Raw genomic sequence first — 18,180 nt, forward strand, 5'->3', positions numbered from 1 at the left:
ACTCTGCGCTACTGAATGCAACTGTCCTACCACAATGTCCACCCAATTCCTATTTTTAAAGACAAATTAATGGACTTTACATTTTTTGAGCAGTTTTAAGTTTTCATAAAAGTTGAGCAGAAGGTACTAAGTTCACAAATACGCTTTTAAAATCCACCCCCCGCCCCGGTTTCCCATATTATTACATCTTGCACTAGTGTGGTATATTTTTTATGATTAATGAGTTCATATTGGTACATTATTTAGCTAATGTTCATAGGTTATTTAGCTAAGGTTCATAGATTGTATTAGGATTTACTCTTTGTGTCATATATTTTAAGAGTAGACAGTTATATGGTAACATGTAGCCACCATTACATTATTATATGGTATAGTTTCAGTGCCTTAAAAGATTTCCTATGCTTATTCTATTCACCCCCACTTCTCTGCTCCCCACCCCAAATTCTGGCAATCACTAATGTTTTACTGGCTTCACAGTTTTGCCTTTTCTATCATATCATATGGTTGGAATCTTACAATATGTGGCATTTTCAGATTGGTGTCTTTTACTTAACCAATATGCGTTTAGAATTTCTCCATGTATTTTCATGACTCAATAACTCATTTTTTTTGTTATCACTGAGTAATATCCCTATCACATACCACATTTTATCCATTTACCTGCTGAAGAGCATCCTGGTCACTTGCAACTTTTGTCAGTTATAAATAGAGATTTGGCTCTGGAACTCTGGCAGACATTTAACCCCCTACGCCATAGTTAATGGTTCTGAGAGCGTGGAAACTTAATCCACTTACGGAGTTCAGGAGGTGGGCCTAATGGGAGAGCCTCAGGTCACTGCTGTGTCCTGGGGAAGGTAGTGCTCACAAAAGGGTTGCTTGTCAAAGTCTGAGCGAGTCCAGCCATTTTCTGTGCCCCGACTCAAACACAGGATCTCTCCTCTACTTATGTTCCATGTTCCACCATTGCTACCCTCATCAGCAGCTGAACCAGTGGGCTCACCCACCTAGGACTCTGAACCTCCAAAAGCTTACGTGAAAACACGCTTCCTTCCTCCATTAGTAGCCTGTCTTAGGCCTTCCATTGAACTAACACAGAACTGACTAATACATGTGCTATCAAGCAGCAGGTACAGGCTTACATATGGACATAAAAGTTCAGTTTAGCTGTGTAAATAAGAAGGAGTGAGATTCTTAGATCACGTGGTAGAGCAAGTTTCACTCTGTAAGGAACTACCATACTGTCTTCTAAGCTGGTAGTACCATTTTCCATGCCCACCATCAATAAATGAGACTTCCTGTTGTTTCGCAGCTTTGTCAGCATTTGGTGCTGTCAGTATTTTAGGGTTTCAGCCATTTTAATAGTAGTGCTACCGCATTGTTGTCTTATTTTGCATTTCCTTGATGATACATGATGTAGAACATCTTTTCATATATTTATTTGCCATTTGTATGTTTTTGGTGAGGTGTCTGTTCAGATACTTTGCTCATTTTTAAACTGAGTTGTTTGTTTTCTTATTGTTGAGTTTTAAGAATTCTTTGCATATTTTGGATGCTATCCTTTAATCATATATGTGTTTTGCAAGTATTTTCCCTAAGTCTGTGGCTTCTTGTCTCTTCATTCTCTCAACAGTGTCTTTTGCAATTTTTCATTTTAACAAAGTCCAACTTGTCACTTTCATTTTTTCATGGATTGGGCTTTTGGTGTATTTAAAAAGCCATTGCCAAACCAAGATCGCTTAGATATTTTCCTCAGTTATTTTCTAGGGCTTTTGTAATTTTGCATTTCTTTTTAGGTCTATGCGCTATTTTGAGTGAGTTTTTGTGGAAGGTGCAAGGTCTGTGCCTGAAGATTCTCCTCCTCCCCCACCTCCTTCCGGCATGTGAATACTCAGTTGTCCATCAACAGTTATGGAAAAAACTCTATTTCCATTTTAGTTGCCCTTATTCCTTTTTCAAAGATCAGTTGGCTACATTTTTAAAAAGATTTATTTTATTTATTTGGAGGACAGAGTTACAGAAAGAGCGAGACAGAAAGAGAGAGAGTGTCTTCCATCTGCTGGTTCACTCCCCAAATGGCTGCAACAACTGTAAAAAGAATGAAATCCTGTCTTTTGTAACAAAATGGTTGCAACTGGAATCTATTATACTTAGTGAAATAAGCCAGTCCCCAAAAGACAAATACCATATGTTTTTCCTGACACAGGAAGCAAGTCTTCCTTCCTTCCTTCCTTCCTTCCTTCTTTCCTTCTTTCCTTAAGATTTATTTATTTATTTGAAAGTCAGAGTTACAGAGAGAGAGAGAGAGAGTCTTCCACCTGCTGGTTCACTCTCCAGTTGGCTGCAATGGCCAAAGCAGCACCGAAGCCAGGAGCCAGGAGCTTCTTCCAGGTCTCCCATGCAGGTGCAGGGACCCAAGGACTTGGGCCATCCTCCACTACTTTCCCAGGCCATAGCAGAGAGCTGGATTGGAAGTGGAGCAGCCAGGTCTCGAACTGGTGCCCATATGGGATGCTGGTGCTTCAGGCCAGGGTGTTAGCCTGCTGTGCCACAGCGCTGGCCCCAGGAAGCAAACATTTCAAGCAGTGACTTAACCTACTGCACTACAACACCTGCCCCAGTAGTAGTATTTTTATAAAAAAAAAAAAAAAACTCTCAAGGATGGCATTGTGGTGCAGCAAGTTAAGCTACTGCTTGGGATGCCAGCATCCCGTATCACAGTATCAGTTTGAGTCCAACTGCTCCACTTTTGATCCAGCTTCCTGCTCATGCACCTGAGATACTTGGATGGAGTTTCAGGCTCCTGGATTTGACTTGGTCCAGCCATGGCCATTGTGGTCTTTTGGGGGAGTAAACCAGCAGATTCTCTCTTTCTTGCTCTGCCTTTCAAATAAATAAATAAATGTTAAAAATAAAAAACACAATTCAAAGTATGTTAATCCTGTCCATAATTTTTTTGATGGATTTCTGTTTTACCCATTATTTTGTCCCCTTTTCTCAAATGCTTTCTCTGAGTTTATTCTGTTAATCCTTTCCACTTTTTGAGTTGAATATTATTTGTTATCAAATAAGCTAAATAAGTTTCTGATGGTCAAAGCTATAAATTCCTTTCTAGGACTGCTATATGAGGGTTTAAAAATGAATGAAAGATAAGTTTATTTTAATGCAAAAATTTTGAAATCCATGCATAGTTTTTTTTTTTTTTTGACAGGCAGAGTGGACAGTGAGAGAGAGAGAGACAGAGAGAAAGGTCTTCCTTTGCCGTTGGTTCACCCTCCAATGGCCGCCATGGCTGGCGCGCTGCAGCTGGCACACCGCGCTGATCTGATGGCAGGAGCCAGGAGCCAGGTGCTTTTCCTGGTCTCCCATGGGGTGCAGGGCCCAAGCACTTGGGCCATCCTCCACTGCACTCCCTGGCCACAGCAGAGAGCTGGCCTGGAAGAGGGGCAACCGGGACAGAATCTGGCGCCCCGACTGGGACTAGAACCCGGGGTGCCGGCACAGCAAGGCAGAGGATTAGCCTAGTGAGTCGCGGCGCTGGCCCCATGCATAGTTTTTTCAGAAGATACATTTTTCACCACCCCTTTGAGGTGCTGTTGTATGTATACCACATGTTGTAGTGCTTTTATTGGCAATCATCTCTAGTGTTTATTATTTTCTTTATGCTTTCCTTTTTAACAGAAGAGCTATTTAGAAGGGTTTTGGTTTTGTCTTACAAACATGGGGTTTTTATAAAATACTTAAAACATTGATTTTAAAAAAAGATTTATTTATTTGAAAGGCAGAGTTACAGAGAGAGAGAGAGAGCAAGGCAGAGAGATGCCTTCCATCCTCTGCAAAGTGTCATCTCAAATGGCCCCAACCTACAGGGCCCAGGGCGGGAGCCTGAAACTCCGTCCTCATCTCCAATGGTGGGTGGTGGGCCTCCAAGCACTGGGAACATTTTCCACCGCTTTCCCAAGCACAGTAGCAGGGAGCTGGATGGGAAGTGGAGCAGCCAGGACTCGAACAGGGCCCATATAGGTGGCAGCTTAACCCTCTGGGCCACAGTACTGGCTCCTTAACCAGCCTCTTACCTGGTTACGCGCCGGCCCATTAAGGGCTCCAGTGCAGATTTTGACGATTTGGATAATCCAGGAAGATTCTGTCTTAAACTGTATTGGACTCAGTACATACTCACAATCCCTGCCTTGGAAGCACTACAGAAAATGTTTTATGAGGGATAACCGGAGGTTGGGAATCTTGGGGGTTTTCCAGGGTGCCCTCAAAACACCTTCTCAGCACGAGCGCAGGAGCGCGCGCCGCCGCCAGGGGGCGCAAGGGAGGCTGTGGCGGTGCCTCTGGCAGTGTCCATGGCGTCCCTAGAGGGTCCCCGCGGGGGCTTCTTCCTGGGCCTCCTGCTGTGGCTCCAGCTGGCTCAGCCCGTGCTCAGTGAGGCCCTAGGTGGGCGGGGAGAGGACGTGGCTGGGCCGGGTGGCGCACAGGGCCGGGGACTGGGAAGGTGGTGGGGATGGCGGTGGGGGTGTGGCGGGCACCACAGCCAGGAAGAAGAGGAGGAGGAAGAGGAGGAGGCCGAGGGGCGCCGGGTTCTCCTGTCTTCCTCGCTGGGCTGTTCTTCTGCAGGTGGGGGTTACCGAGCCAGTGAGGATTCCGAGGTGACCCTGCCGAGTCCAGAGCCCCTGGCACCCCCTGGACACCCAAAATCCCTCAGGATCTTGGAAGGCACTGCAGCTCCGGGGTCTCCAGCGCCGGCAGGGCCTGCGGGACCCGGGGTCAGGTCAGCACCCACAGGGCGACAGGACTTGGAGCAGGCTGGGACGTCTCCAGCTGTGGAGCTGTTTCCTCGAGGTACTGCGTGGGGCCAGGCCTGTGGTGCGGGGTTGGAGAGATGGGAGCTCCCTGAGGGTAACCTGCTGTGCCCTGGGCGGCCCGGGTGGAGATGGCGGGGTGGGGGCGGCGGCTTCACTTCCGGTGCCCTCTCTACCGAGCCAATCAGTGTGCGGCAAGAGAACCATGAGGGTAGTGGGTGGAGCGCCGGCTACGAAGGAGAAGTGGCCCTGGCAGGTGAGCCTGCAGATCCATGATGAACACCAATGTGGCGGCTCCCTCATCGCCAGCAGATGGGTGCTGACTGCGGCCCACTGCATATTTGAGTGAGTGTGGCTCTTAACACGGTGCCCCAACCTGTCTGTTGTCCTGGAGCCAACTGTGTTCTCCTGATTGAGCTTCCTCTTTATCTGACAAAGAGGGCAATGCTCCCGTGGTTGCCCAGTCGGGCGATCCCGTGTGATGCTGCTGTTTATGGCCCACACGTGGGTCCCCATGGGCCACAATGGTCAGGGGTCCTGGGAGGGGATGTGGTTTGGAGGGTAGGTGACTGATGACTGTCCTAGGAAGATGGGGCTGGGAAGGCGAGAAGGCAGACTCTCTGGGATCCCTGTGAAGGCCCTGTCTTCTCCCCCACAGCCTTGAAGAATACACAGTGAGGCTAGGAGGCCGGATGATGCATGGTGATTCTGAACAGGCCGTTGTAATCCCGGTTACAGACATTGTTTACCCTTCAGATTTTGATGAAACAACGTTTAGTCATGACATTGCACTTGCTGTGCTGGCCTTCTCTGTGAATTTCTCTTCGTACATCCAGCCTGTGTGCCTCCCTGAAAAATCTCTGAAAGTGAAAACTGGGACTCTGTGCTGGGTCACGGGTTGGGGCCAACTGTCAGAGAGAGGTGAGACTGCCCAGCAGCGGGCTGTGGTGGGACAGCCTGGTGGCCTGGGTCAGCCTCCAGCCCCAGGCAGGGGAAAGGGGGTGATAGGTGAGCGGGTGGGTGGGGTGGGGAGCAGATGCTGCAGGGGGTCTTCTGCAGCTGGTTGAGATTCCTGTTGCTGTGCAGGACCTTGGGTGTGGGCACCGGGTATGGTGGGTTCTCTCCAGGGGGGATTCCAGCTCGGGGGTGAGGGGCTGTGTGCCCTATGGAAGTAGTACCTGCCTCGGTGGGGTGGGCTGTGTGTCCCCAGGTGGGAGGTAGAAGGCAGAGCCACCCTGCCTGTGGGCTGCAGGGCCGCCTCTCCTTAGAGAAAGGCTGGGTGTGGTCCTCTTCAGGCAGTGCCTGTGTGAGAGTCGGATGCTGTTCTAGAAGGGAAAGATGCTCTGCTGACGTCAGGGCTGTCAGATCAGCACTGATGCTCGGAGGCAGACGCTGGGTCTTCCTTTCTCGGGCCGGCACGCCCTTGCCTCTCTCCCTGTATTTGTTCTTGCCTACACAGTGTTCATTGTGCTTCTGATCCCTCCTCTCCTTATATCACACCGGGACTGAGTTTTATCCTGTATTAAATGGGGACCCTATCCACTGCTTGCTTGCTGCTAAGGGGACATCTGTATGTGACACTGACCAGGACCCAGAGTGCGTACTGAGGGACCCTGTCCTGTTTCCATCATGCAGATCCACTAACTTCTAAATTATCTTTCTCTAGTTTCAACATCATTACCTATTATTCTTCAGGAAGCTGAGCTAAGCATTATTCGCTTTAAAGAGTGTAAAGCAATATTCCAGAAAACGTTGATAAAGTTTAGTAGATTGGTCAAGACAGGATCTCTCTGTGGCTACAATTCCCAAGGAAAGGATGCCTGTCAGGTCAGTTGCTTCCCCTGCACTGCTCTGCATTAAATTTGACTGAGTTTCCTCAGCCCTTGGCAGTAGGGCTTGAGCCATTGCCTAACCTTCCACTTACCCTTCGTCAAGTTAGTGGGACGTGAGCACAGCCACCAACTCTCCTGGGCTAGCCTGAGTGGATCCTTCAGACACTGCAGCTGAGTCTGTCAAGAGGGGCCAGGGCCAGGGCCAGGGCCAGGGCCAGGTGAATCTGGCTGGTGCTACCAGCAATGGCAAGTGCTGTTTTAGCTAATTCTGTGTAATAGGCAATGTGCTTGGACAAGCACTTTACTCATTATTGTCCTAGTGGGTGCATTTTCATTGTTTGTATTCAATTTGGGGAACACAGTCTTGAGTAGGTACATAATTTTGGTTTGTTGAAAATTGTCAGTTTTCAAATATATATTCACAAAAATCTCTGAGCCACAGGTCCGTTGAGGAGTCTGGGCATGCCCCGTAGGTACCTGATTGCTCAGTAGCTCGCTGTGTAGTCAGCCTGGTCTGATATGGATCTGTTCCATGCCTTCAGTTGGTTTCTTGCTCTTTCTATAGGGAGACTCTGGAGGACCCTTGGTCTGTGAACTTAATGGCTCGTGGATCCAGGTGGGGATCGTGAGCTGGGGTGTTGGCTGCGGCCGCCAAGGCCTTCCTGGAGTCTACACGGAAGTTAGTGTTTACATGGACTGGATCTATAAGAACATGAATCAGGCTTCCTGCCTGGACTCAACTGCCTTCCTCATTTTAAGCCTGTGTCTGGTGCTCTCTGTGGGCATCCTGGTGGCTCCATGGTCACTGCAGACCACTCCTCTCCTATTCCTGAGTTTCCACTAGGCTTTTTCTCCAGCCTCTCATGACATTTCACTATCCTTGCCTCAAATTCAAGTTGAGATCAGTTGACGCTGAGAACCTCTGTATAACAGAGTGTGGCAGAGACACTGGGTCCTGCAGTTTCCAAGCCTGATGCTCTGGTCACCTTCTTCAGCTAAGCCTCCATTGTTCTACCTGACTGGAAGGATGGAAATAGCCATTCCCAGTAGAAGACCAGTAAACAAGATCGTTGGACTAACATCTTGGCAAACATCTACCAAATAAGAGACATTGTCAATGCTGAAACACGCCCTAGACCTGGCTCTGGTTTTAGGACTCTTACCTGAGACTGGATCAAACCAGTCAGCTTGGCTATTGCTCAGATGGAGTGAAGGATGCATTGCTAAGACTACAGAGGTGTGAGACCCAGGACTTCCATATATGGTTCAATTGTTTCAATTGTCTGGGGCTGACAGAAGTACCCTGGCACCCCTGTATGGGCCACCCTACCAGAGAGAGCCTCTGCCATGCAGGATGTCATGGGGCAACAAAGTTTGGCACCCCCTTCCTAGTGCCCCATTAATGACGTCCAGGGACAAATTATGCTGCGCTTAAGCCAGCTATGGAGTGTGGAGACTTCAGATGTCAACTGAATAAATGTTTGCCATGTCTCTTGGGTCCTGAAGCTCTTTTGACCTGTGGGGTTTGCTTGTATGCAACATACTCTGTAGAGAGCTAGTTCACTATTTAGCTGAGGGTGATTATTCATGGTCTTCTTTCCCCTGGAAGAAACAGGGGTGAAGAGCTTCCTGTTGGGTTTGAGGGGTAGCCCCAGGCGGCGTGACCCGCAGCCTGTGTATTGTTGTCACCATCAGCATCTCTAGAGCAGGCAGGGTTGTAACACCACTTAGCAGCCTCTGCCTGCTCTCTCTGCTGCTCTGTAACAGATGGGGCTTGAGGGAGTCCCATGGGCTATGGGTTGGGCTGTGATTCCAAAGCACTGTGTCCCCGTGGGGAGGAGGATGAGTGGAAGGGGCATCTGTGTCTCAGTCCCCAACTAGTGTCCCTAGCTGGTGTCCCAGGTAATCTGGCTGGCTGCTGGTCATCTTAGGATTTGGCTCCTGAGCATGTGTCCGTCTCAGTTGGGCCAGCTTACAGAGGGCCTCAGCAAGCAGTCTGTGATAGTCCTACCTGGTGCCTGAGGGAGGCCGGGGTGGGCCCAAGTGCTTCCCCAACCCCACCTGGTTACAGCCAATCCCAGTAAATTCTTGGTCACATCCTTCTAGAAAAATGCCCACTGGCAGATGTAGAGCCTCAAGGCTTGCCACCTACCTCCAGTGTTATTGCAGATTTCTCTGCGGTTCATCTAGCTGACCTTTTCCCATGTTGGTCCTGTGCTGGCAGTGCCTGTATGGTTTCTCCTTTCCTTTTTACTCCCCCTCATCAGTTAAGCCCCCAAACAAGCCTCCCCTCCTCCAAGGAACCACTCCGGACTTCACTGAGCTGTGTAAGGTGACATGCTTTCTTTTGGGCTACTCAGACTGGAGGTCCTGCATTTGTTAAATTTTCTGTTTCCTCAGGTGGATGAAGACTTCCTTAAGGTCAAGGGACAGTGTCTTCCACCCGGCAGCTCCCAGCCTGGACTCTGTGGAGTTAAGAATTATTTGGTGAATGAGAGAATGAGTGAATGATGGAGTAGATAAAGAGTACATGACCCTTCTTCCCCTACTCCTCCCTCTCTCTGCCCTCTCAGCTCATCTCTGTCCCCATTCCTTTCCAGGTTGTCTCAGAGAAGAAGAAAGAGCACAAGAGGGCGGGAAGGTTACAGCCCCCGTGGTAGGAGAAGCCCCAGGCTCTGGAAAGTTAGGGTTGCAGATGGGGTGCCCTTTGGTCTGTGAATGTTAGAGCATGTGTCTTGTTGGAGGGGATTCAATCAGTTATAGAATCTTGGTGACCAAGAAACAGCTGTGGTCACCAAGAAAGACAGGCATGGATCCCAGAGACCTGAACATCAACGGCCAGATGAATGTTAGCAGTGTTAAAAACAGACTGGATTGTCTTTGACTGATCAGGCAGTGGTCTGTGGCAACAAATCGGAGGTGGATCCCACGTGGGAGGACAGAGATGGTCATTAGGAGGACCTTGAGTAAGGGCTTGGAGGCTGGGTAGGCAGCCTCTGGGAGACGCAGGTGACTGGCAGGGGAGAAAGGTCAAGTGGCAGAGAGTGAGTTCTAAGAACACTGCACTCTGGGAAAGGAGGCACAGCAGTCACACAAGCCAGTGGGCCGCCCATCTCTAGGGGCGAGTGACATACAGCAAGTGAGCATTTTGAGTGCCCAGATGGTGGATGTTAGATCAGTTTCCTACTAAAAGAAACTGGGGGTTCTTGGAGAAGTGGCTCAGAAAAGTACAGGTGTGGAACAGGAGTGTGTGAAATGGACCTGAAACATCCTGGCACAGCAGAGAGCAAGAGAGCTTCCCCAGGACCCCAGTGGAAGAGGCACCTGGAGTGGGGTGTGGTGTTCTAGCTCTGTAGAGATTCATACTCACTCTCAGCTTCTAGAGACAGTCACAAGAAGTGCACTGCACCGCGAGCAACACTCTCCCTCCAGACTACGTTCTTTTCGGGGGCTGCCCATGGCAACTGATTGGTGTATGGAGAAGTAAAGACCCAGCCTTAGTCCTTCAAGCGGGGACAAGTTGGAAGGGCCTCTTGAGGAACTAACTGGGATCTCAGGAGCAACTCCCTTGTTCCTCAGCTTCTCCCAAAGCCCAGAACTGTCCCACTTACTCCCTTACAGGTGTAACACTCAGTAGCTGTCCTCAGCCAACCACCGTACACCATTATCTCTCAGAGTATGTGTCCAGGAAACCCAATCTAGGATCCTCTACCTGGCAAGAGTTGGGAAAACTTGGCCTTCAGGAAACGCCTCAGGGATCTCTTGCTGTGCAGGAAATCACCACGAGGTCAGTGGCTCAAGACTACACAGTGCATTGTAGTTCCTCACCATTGTTCAAAACTTCTTATTTGCAAATTTAGCAATTGGCTGAACTTTCTACGTACTGTCACCAGTCAGTACTCACGGTGCTTTTGTGTCCATTTGTGGACATACACAGAGCATTGGAAAAGTTTTCATGGTCACATTGACTATATGGCTAATGAACTTCATCATTGGCATGCATTGCCTGTTCCTTCAGCTCTCACAGGATGAACAAGTATCTTTTATCGTCATCTCTTACTGTCATGTTTTTTTTTTTTTCATTTTGTGGTTCTTCTCACTTGATATTTGGTGTTTGAAGGGCCCAAGTGCACTGCTGACTGCTCCCTGTTCCTATGTGCAAGAATGCTGTGAAATGCCTCAGGCATAAAAGAGGTGTGTTAAGTGTGTTTTGCTCAGGAATGAGTTATAGTTATCTCAGGCGTAAGTTTAATGGTCCACAGAGTATGTTAAGTGATCTTTTTTCTAAAAAATTAGTCATTTAACTTGAAAAGCAGAGAGAGAAACAGTATAAGAAACAGTGAAAGAGAGGACTCTCATCTTCTGTTTGATTCCTCAATTGCTCACAATGGTCCAGGCTGACACTGGGACACTGCACCTGACTATAGGTGCCCCACATGGGTGGTAGGAGCCAAGCCATTGAGTCATCATCTGTTGCCTCCTGTGGTAAACATTAACACCAGGCTGAAATCAGCAGTGGAGGCAGGACTTGAACACAGATACTCTGACATAAGATGCAAGTGTCTGACCAGCATCTTAAATGATACCCCAAATGCTGGCCTGTTAAAGAGGTTTCTTTATGGGGAACATATGTAAACAAAGGTTATTTGGTGCTGGTTTGAGGAGACTGTTTTGAGTAAGCAATTATTTCTGTATTTCCACTGGGAGCAAAGTTCCTGTAGTTGCTAACCCAGTGCCCCGGTGACTTTATGAATCATCGCTTCTGTCAGTTAGAAGATTCAAGTGTGTTTCCTAGAATTTTACTGGTTAGTTGGGCAGTTGCGCTGTTCTAGGCTGAGCTCCCTGCCATGGCGGCATTCCTGTGATAGCTCCGCTGGGGCTAGGATGTTCCAAGTGGGCCTTGCTCACCAGGCAGTGGTGCTGTGGGAGTGTGGAGGGGAGGGGCCTCGGTATCCTGCAGTGGGCATGACAGGTGGGCTCAGGACTCAGGTGTTTCAAGCATGTTAAAAGAGAAGCTGCAAAGCTTCTGAATGCTAAGTTCATGAGTTACACACTTCCCTTCTACCACGCTCTGTTGGACAGAGCGTGTCCCAAAGCCCGCTCACAAGCAGTGCCTGTGAAGAACTGAGTTCTGTTTCTTGGTGAGCATAGACAAGGTTCTGAGGCCAGATTTCCTGACCTATGACAGTGAGGGCGATACTGAAGAGCAGTGAAACCACACAATATGGCAACATTCACAGCCTCTGTGGGTTGCATTTGTTGAGCTGGGTTGTCGGCATGGGGATGGTCCCTCTGTGATGCTGACTTCAGCTGCATGAATGTTCTGGGTGGTGTTGGGAGCACTTTTCCTTTACCAGACGTGAGCCTGCAAACAGCCATGTAGAACCCATGAGTGAAATGGTGTGGTGTGAAGCTTCGTGGGGCGGGGAGGTGTTTCCACTGCAGCCCGTGAGGTTAATCACGTATTCGAAGTCCCGTCCTTCACAGCATTACCTAGACGGGTTATGGATCTCCTAAGGGGGATCGGGATCAGGAATCCTGGGAGAGCAGCATTCCCTTGACCCCTGACCCCACGTTCCCGCCAACACGAGTGCAGGGGCACGCGCCGCCGCTAGGGGGCGCAAAGGAGTGTGTGGCGGTGCCCATGGCGTCCCTAGAGGGTCCCCGCAGGGGCTTCTTCCTGTGCCTCCTGCTGTGGCTCCAGCTGGCTCAGCCCGTGCTCAGTGAGGCTCTGGGTGGGCGGGGAGAGGACGTGGCTGGGCTGGGCGGCGCACAGGGCTGGGGACGCAGAAAGTGGTGGTAGTGTGGCGGGCACCACAAGCCAGGAGGAGGAGGAGGAGGAGGAGGCCGTCGAGGGGGCGCTGGGCTCTCCTAACTTCCTGCTGGGCTGTTCTTCTGCAGATGTGGGTTACCGAGCCAACAAGGATTCCGAGGTGACCCTGCCGAGCCCAGAGCCCCTGTTACCCCCAGGATACCCGAAATGCCCCGGGAATCCAAAAGGCATTGCAGCTCCGGGGTCTTCAGCCCCAGCTGGGCCTGTGGGACCCCAGGCCACATCAGCACCCACAGGGCGACAAGACTTGTGGCGTTCTGGGGCCTCTCCGCCTGTGGAGCTGTTTCCTCGAGGTACTGCGTGGGGCCAGGTCTTAGGGGCGGAGCCTGGCTGGGGAGGTTGTGGAGCCGGAGTCTTGCTGTGGCGTTCCAGAGATGGGAGCTCCCTGAGGGTAACCTGCTGTGCCCTGGCGGCCTGGGTGGAGATGGTGGGTTGGGGGGCGGCAGGTTCACTTCCGGTGCTCTCTACCGAGCCAATCAGCATGCGGCAAAAGAATCATGAAGATAGTGGGTGGAGTGCCGGCTCCAGAGAGGCGATGGCCCTGGCAGGTGATCGTGCAGTCATTCAATATACATGTGTGTGGAGGCTCCCTCATCTCCAGCAGGGTGGTCCTGACAGCAGCCCACTGCGTATCTACGTGAGTATTTGGGGAAGGTAACATGGGTCCTGATTTGTTGACCTGGAGCTGGGTTTCCTCCCTACCTCAGCCTCCTGTTCCTCACATAAAGCAGTGGGTGATGCCCCATAGTTATTGGGTTGGGGCGAGCCAGGATTAGGACAGATGTTGCTGCTGCTGCTCTGTGCCCATACATGGAGCCGCACAGCCCAGGGTGCTCCAAGGTCCTGGGAGGGGGTGTGGTTTGAGGTGGACATGGCTGAAGGCTGTCATGGAGGATGGGGCCAGGTGAAAAGACACTGGAATTGTGAAGAGGAGTAGGTAGCCCCTCCCAGAATTCTGTGAAGACTCTGTGCTTTCTCCACAGCCATCGGCAATATTCGGTGAAGTTGGGAACCACAAAGATATACTCTCCGGACCCAAATGCTGTGGTGGTACCTGTTCAACATGTTGCTATCCATCAGAAATACCGAGTTGACATTTTGACGCATGACATTGCACTTGCTGTGCTGGCCTACTCCGTGAATTTCTCTTCGTACATCCAGCCTGTGTGCTTAGCAGAGAAGCTGATGGAAGTGAAAGCTGGGACCCCATGCTGGGTCACGGGATGGGGCCGAACAATAGGAATAAGTAAGATTGATGGGCAGGATGTGGTGGGGCAGCCTGGTGGTCTGGGTCAGCCTCCAGCCCCAGGCAGGGGAAAGGGGGCGATAGGTGAGTGGGTGGGTGGGGTGGGGGAGCAGATGCTGCAGGGGGTCTTCTGCAGCTGGTTGAGATTCCTGTTGCTGTGCAGGACCTTGGGTGTGGGCGCCGGGTATGGTGGGTTCTCTCCAGGGGGGATTCCAGCTCGGGGGTGAGGGCTGTGCGCCCTATGGAGCTGCCCCTCACTAGAAGTACCTGTCCCGATGGGGTGGGCTGTGTGTCCCCAGGTGGGAGGTAGAAGGCAGAGCCACCCTGCTTGTGGGCTGCAGGGCCGCCTCTCCTTAGAGAAAGGCTGGGTGTGGTCCTCTTCAGGCAGTGCCTGTGTGAGAGTCGGATGCTGTTCTAGAAGGGAAAGATGCTCTGCTGAAGTCAGGGCTGTCAGATCAGCACTGATGCTCGGAGGCAGACGCTGGGCCTTCCTTTCTCGGGCCGGCACGCCCTTGCCTCTCTCCCAAGTGTTCTTCCATCTGTGGTCATGGGGGTGCTCTTACCCCTCCTCATCGGAGGCACACTGGGCCTGAGTGTCCTTCTGTGTAAATGGAGACCACGGCCCCTGCCCTGCCTCATCTGTGTGCATCAGTGTGACCACCATTGTCAGGCCCCAGACGGGTGTTGAGGGTCCTGTCCTGTCCCAGGGGCACAGCCCACAACTTGTCAATGGTCTTTCCCAGGGGCATCACCAAAACCAGATGACCTTCGAGAGCTGGAGGTGTACATTTTTGACACTGATGATTGTAAAATGAAGATCAATGAAGCTGTGGGATGCTATGGAATGGGCGTGCGGAAAGGGATGATGTGTGCCTACCGACAACAGCGTCAAAGTGTATGCTGGGTCAGTCCGTGTGTGGTTTGCTTGTCCCTCTTCCCTAGGGCCATGGCCTAGTTGGTGGCATCTTCCCCACTCACCCCTCGGTTAAGCACAATCATGGCAGAAACCCGCCCTGTCTCCAGGAGTTGTCAGTTGTGTTCCTCCCATAGGGAGCAGCCTTTGCTGCCTGAGGGCCCTGTGGGTGGCTGGGCAGTGGGGCGGGCAATGCTGATGCCCACTTGTGTGCAGTGAGATCCTCCAGTGTGGCTGTCACCATGCAGCGTGAGCATTAACCCTGTTATCAGTTAACCCCGCACAACCCCGCAGCCCGGACATCAGAAACCGTTGTACCCATATAGAAGGTGAGATCCAGGACGAGGTTCAGGGTCTTCCTGTAGTGTCTGTGGGACCCCAGGCTCACACGCTGCCCTCGGCCCAGCGACTCTGCGAAGGCAGCACTTGAGCAGGCTCTTAGAGGAGGGGGGTCTGGTTTCTCGGCTAGAGAACGGCCCAGCAGGGATGGGGGCCGGTGTGGACAGAGGCTCAGAGTTCTGCAGGAGAATCGCTTTTCTAGAAAACCTTTTTTTTTTTTTTAAGTTTATTTTTTTATTTAATTGAAAGGCAGAGGTACACAGACATGGGGACAAACAGGGAGATCTTCTGTCTGCTGTTTTACTCCCAAAATGGCCACAGTGGCCAGGGCTAGGCCATCTGGAAGCAAGGAGTTAGGAGCTTCTTTCAGGTCACCCAAGTGATTGCAGGGGTCCAAGCACCTTGGCCATCTTCCACTGCTTTCTCTGGTGCACTAACGGGGAGCTTGAGTGGAAGTGCAGCAGCCTGATCGAACCCCCAGCCCATATGTGATGCTCACGTCACAGGTAGAGACTTAACCCCCTATGCCACAGGGTGTAGGGAAGCTTTTATTTTTACCATTGTGGGCAACGAGGCCTGAGGAGGTGGGTTGCGGTGGGAGGTGGTTGCAGCCTGCAGAGCCGAGTCCGGGTTTGCAGTTTCGTTCTGCAGGAAGCACAGGTGGGGCCGGGTAGGCGCGTGCAGGGCGACCTTGCAGAGCAGCGGCTGCCTTAGAGGGGCGCCAGGGGCTGCTGTCCAGGAGCTCCTTGTCATCGTGGCTCAGTGACGGGCAGTGCAGGCTGGGCTGTGCTCCAGGCTGACAGTGGCGGCCTGCTGGGGAGAGGACGGGGTGCGGGAGAGGTGGAGGGAGGCCCTGGTTTTCTCCTGGAGGGGTTTGCCGGTGAGACCGAGGGCCAGCTTTGGGGAGGGACAGGCAGAGTTGTGCTGGAGGAGGGGGCTGGGCAGGGGTCAGGGTCTTGGCGGCAGGGGGGCTGATGTGGGGAGGGTGCGGGGCTCCTGGCTTGGTGGCAGGGAGAGAATGAGGTGGAGGTAAGGGTTAGGACCTTCCTTGCATGGAGACCTGCAAAATACTGAGCAGCCTTGGAGCCTGAGGATGCCTGGTGAGAGTAGGCGCTGCCTGGGAGCCACAGTGGGGTTGGCTCTGCGGTGGTCCACGCTGCAGTGTTACAGCATGAGTGGCAGGGTCGGGGGTTAAAGTAGGGCCCTCAGCGCCACGTTTTGTGTGTTTTGGGGATACCTATGGGTTTGGTGTCTCATGTCCGTGTCCCTGAGCAGCAGGAAGGAGAAGCATTCCTCCCAGGAGTTAGTTTCCCATCAGCTTTAATCTCCAGTTACTGAATCCTGCACGTGGAGGGCCCATGCGGTGTGTGGTGATGCCCCAGCGTGCCGTGTCCCTGTGCCTGCAAGTGTAGCCATCTTGTTGGTGGAAATCTCTTCCGTCCTTTGAGGTCATTTGTTTTTCCTTTGTTTAGGGTGATTCCGGAGGCCCTCTGGTCTGTGAATTCAACGAGACGTGGATTCAGGTGGGAATTGTGAGCTGGGGTGTGGATTGTGGTGATGCTCCCCTTCCGACAATGTTCACGGATGTTAGCGAGTTTAGGGACTGGATGCAGTTCATCTTAAGTCAGGCTCCGTGTGTGCATTCCGTGGGGGTCTGCCTAGTGCTCCTGGGCCTGGTGCTGCTGCTGGCCGTGCCAGTGACCCGGTGACCTCCTCTGCCCACTCCCCCCTGCTTCCCAGCCCCCACTTCCGTGTCCCCCAGCCCCCAGCATCCTCCCCTTCCTTCTCGGTGTCCTTGCCTCAAGCTCAGGTCGGCAGCCGTGGGCTCTGTGGAGATCACACAGCACTGTGTGCACGGACACCGGGTCCCGCCGGCTGCCTCTGCTGGTGACCTGGTGACCTGGTCTCCTGCGGGGCCGGGCTGCCCTGGCTGCGCTCTGCCTGCTGGGCAGGAAGGGGTGAAGTGATGCTGCCGAGAAGACGGCTCCCCTGCCCGGTGGAGCCGCTGACCGCCTGCCGTCCTGGGGAGCGTCTGGCATGAGCAGAGGCGTCACCAGGAGTGAGCCAAGCCCCAGACGTGGCTCCGGTTCTGGGCTCTCACCCGAGACTTTGTCAGGCAGTCAGCGTGGGCTGCTCGGAGGGAGTGAAGCAGGCACTGCCAGATCCGTGCAGATGCGTGGGGCCTGAGCTCTGCCTCTGGCTCAGCTGTCTGGGGCTGGAGAAGTCCCCTGCCCCCAGCGGGGACCCACCGTCACGGAGAGGCTCAGCCTCCCAGGCCGTCTCGGGGCACCCCTTCCTCAGGGCCCCAGTGCCACATCCAGGGACGCCCCAGGTTTTGTTGAGGCATCGTGTTTGTAGAGGCCGCAGATGTCATGAATAAATGTTTGCTGAGTGTCCCGTGTGTTCCGAGGCTCGGCTCGTCTGGGCAGGTCAGTGCTCCATAGAGAGTGAGCTCCTGTTCACCTCGGGAAGATGTGCTGGTCCTCGTTATTATGGAAGATTTCTGTGAGGGACCGTCTGCGTTCTCTGACACGTGGCCCCTGGCGCTGTGAGCGCAGCTGTGTCGTGTTTTAGCTGTCCGTGGCTCTAAGCTGGCAGGCTTGTTGCTGTGTTTAGCAGCCTCTGCAGTGAGGACAGGACAGTAAGGGGGACAGAGTTGGGACATGGCACACACGGGTGCCTTGTGCCTCTCCCTGCTGCACTGTAGTAGATGTGCCTGAGGGAGCACCACGGGCTATGGGCTGGACCTTGATCCCTAGGTGCTGGTACCTGTGGGGAGGAGGGTGGGAGGAAGAGTTCCCTGTGGCAGAGAGAAGGCTTTGTGCCTCTTACTCCCCAGCTAGCGTCCCGAGTCACATGTTGGCCGCCAGTACCCCAGCCTTTATCTCCCAAGATCACGTCTGTCTCAGTCATTGCCAGAAAGCCCAGGTGTCAGAGGTCCTCGGCGGGAATCTGTGGCAGTCCTGCCTCTGCCTGAGGGAGGCTGGGGCTGCAACCCTCTGCTTTCGCACCCCCCGGTCACAGCTCATTCCAGGTCGTCCTACGTCTCATCAATCTAGAGAAATGCCCGTTAGCAGACATGGAGCCCAAGGCTGGCCGCCCACCTCCGATGTTATTCGTCCTCTCTCTCTGATACCTCCGGTTGGCCCCTTTCCATCTGGTACCTGTGCTGGCAGTGCCTCTGTGGTCTTCCCTTCCTTTTTGCTTCTGTG

At 52.4% G+C, this 18,180-nt stretch overlaps 1 protein-coding gene across 1 annotated transcript; it reads left to right on the forward strand.

Moving 5' to 3' along the window:
* Positions 1-4,288: 4,288 nt before the first annotated feature.
* Positions 4,289-17,360, forward strand: LOC100350250 (transmembrane protease serine 9). Its single transcript, XM_089304920.1, has 12 exons — positions 4,289-4,428; positions 4,621-4,845; positions 4,994-5,150; positions 5,464-5,726; positions 6,472-6,632; positions 7,203-7,472; positions 12,156-12,360; positions 12,539-12,763; positions 12,951-13,107; positions 13,454-13,716; positions 14,460-14,620; positions 16,441-17,360. Exons 1-12 carry the CDS (start codon positions 4,350-4,352, stop codon positions 16,675-16,677), a joined length of 2,403 nt encoding a protein of 800 aa, XP_089161046.1. The 5' UTR covers positions 4,289-4,349; the 3' UTR covers positions 16,678-17,360.
* The last annotated feature ends 820 nt before the right edge of the window (positions 17,361-18,180 follow it).

This window comes from Oryctolagus cuniculus, chromosome 10 (assembly GCF_051225735.1).
Source record: "Oryctolagus cuniculus isolate XC-2025 breed Fujian yellow rabbit chromosome 10, ASM5122573v1, whole genome shotgun sequence".
NCBI classification, from domain to species: Eukaryota; Metazoa; Chordata; class Mammalia; order Lagomorpha; family Leporidae; genus Oryctolagus; species Oryctolagus cuniculus.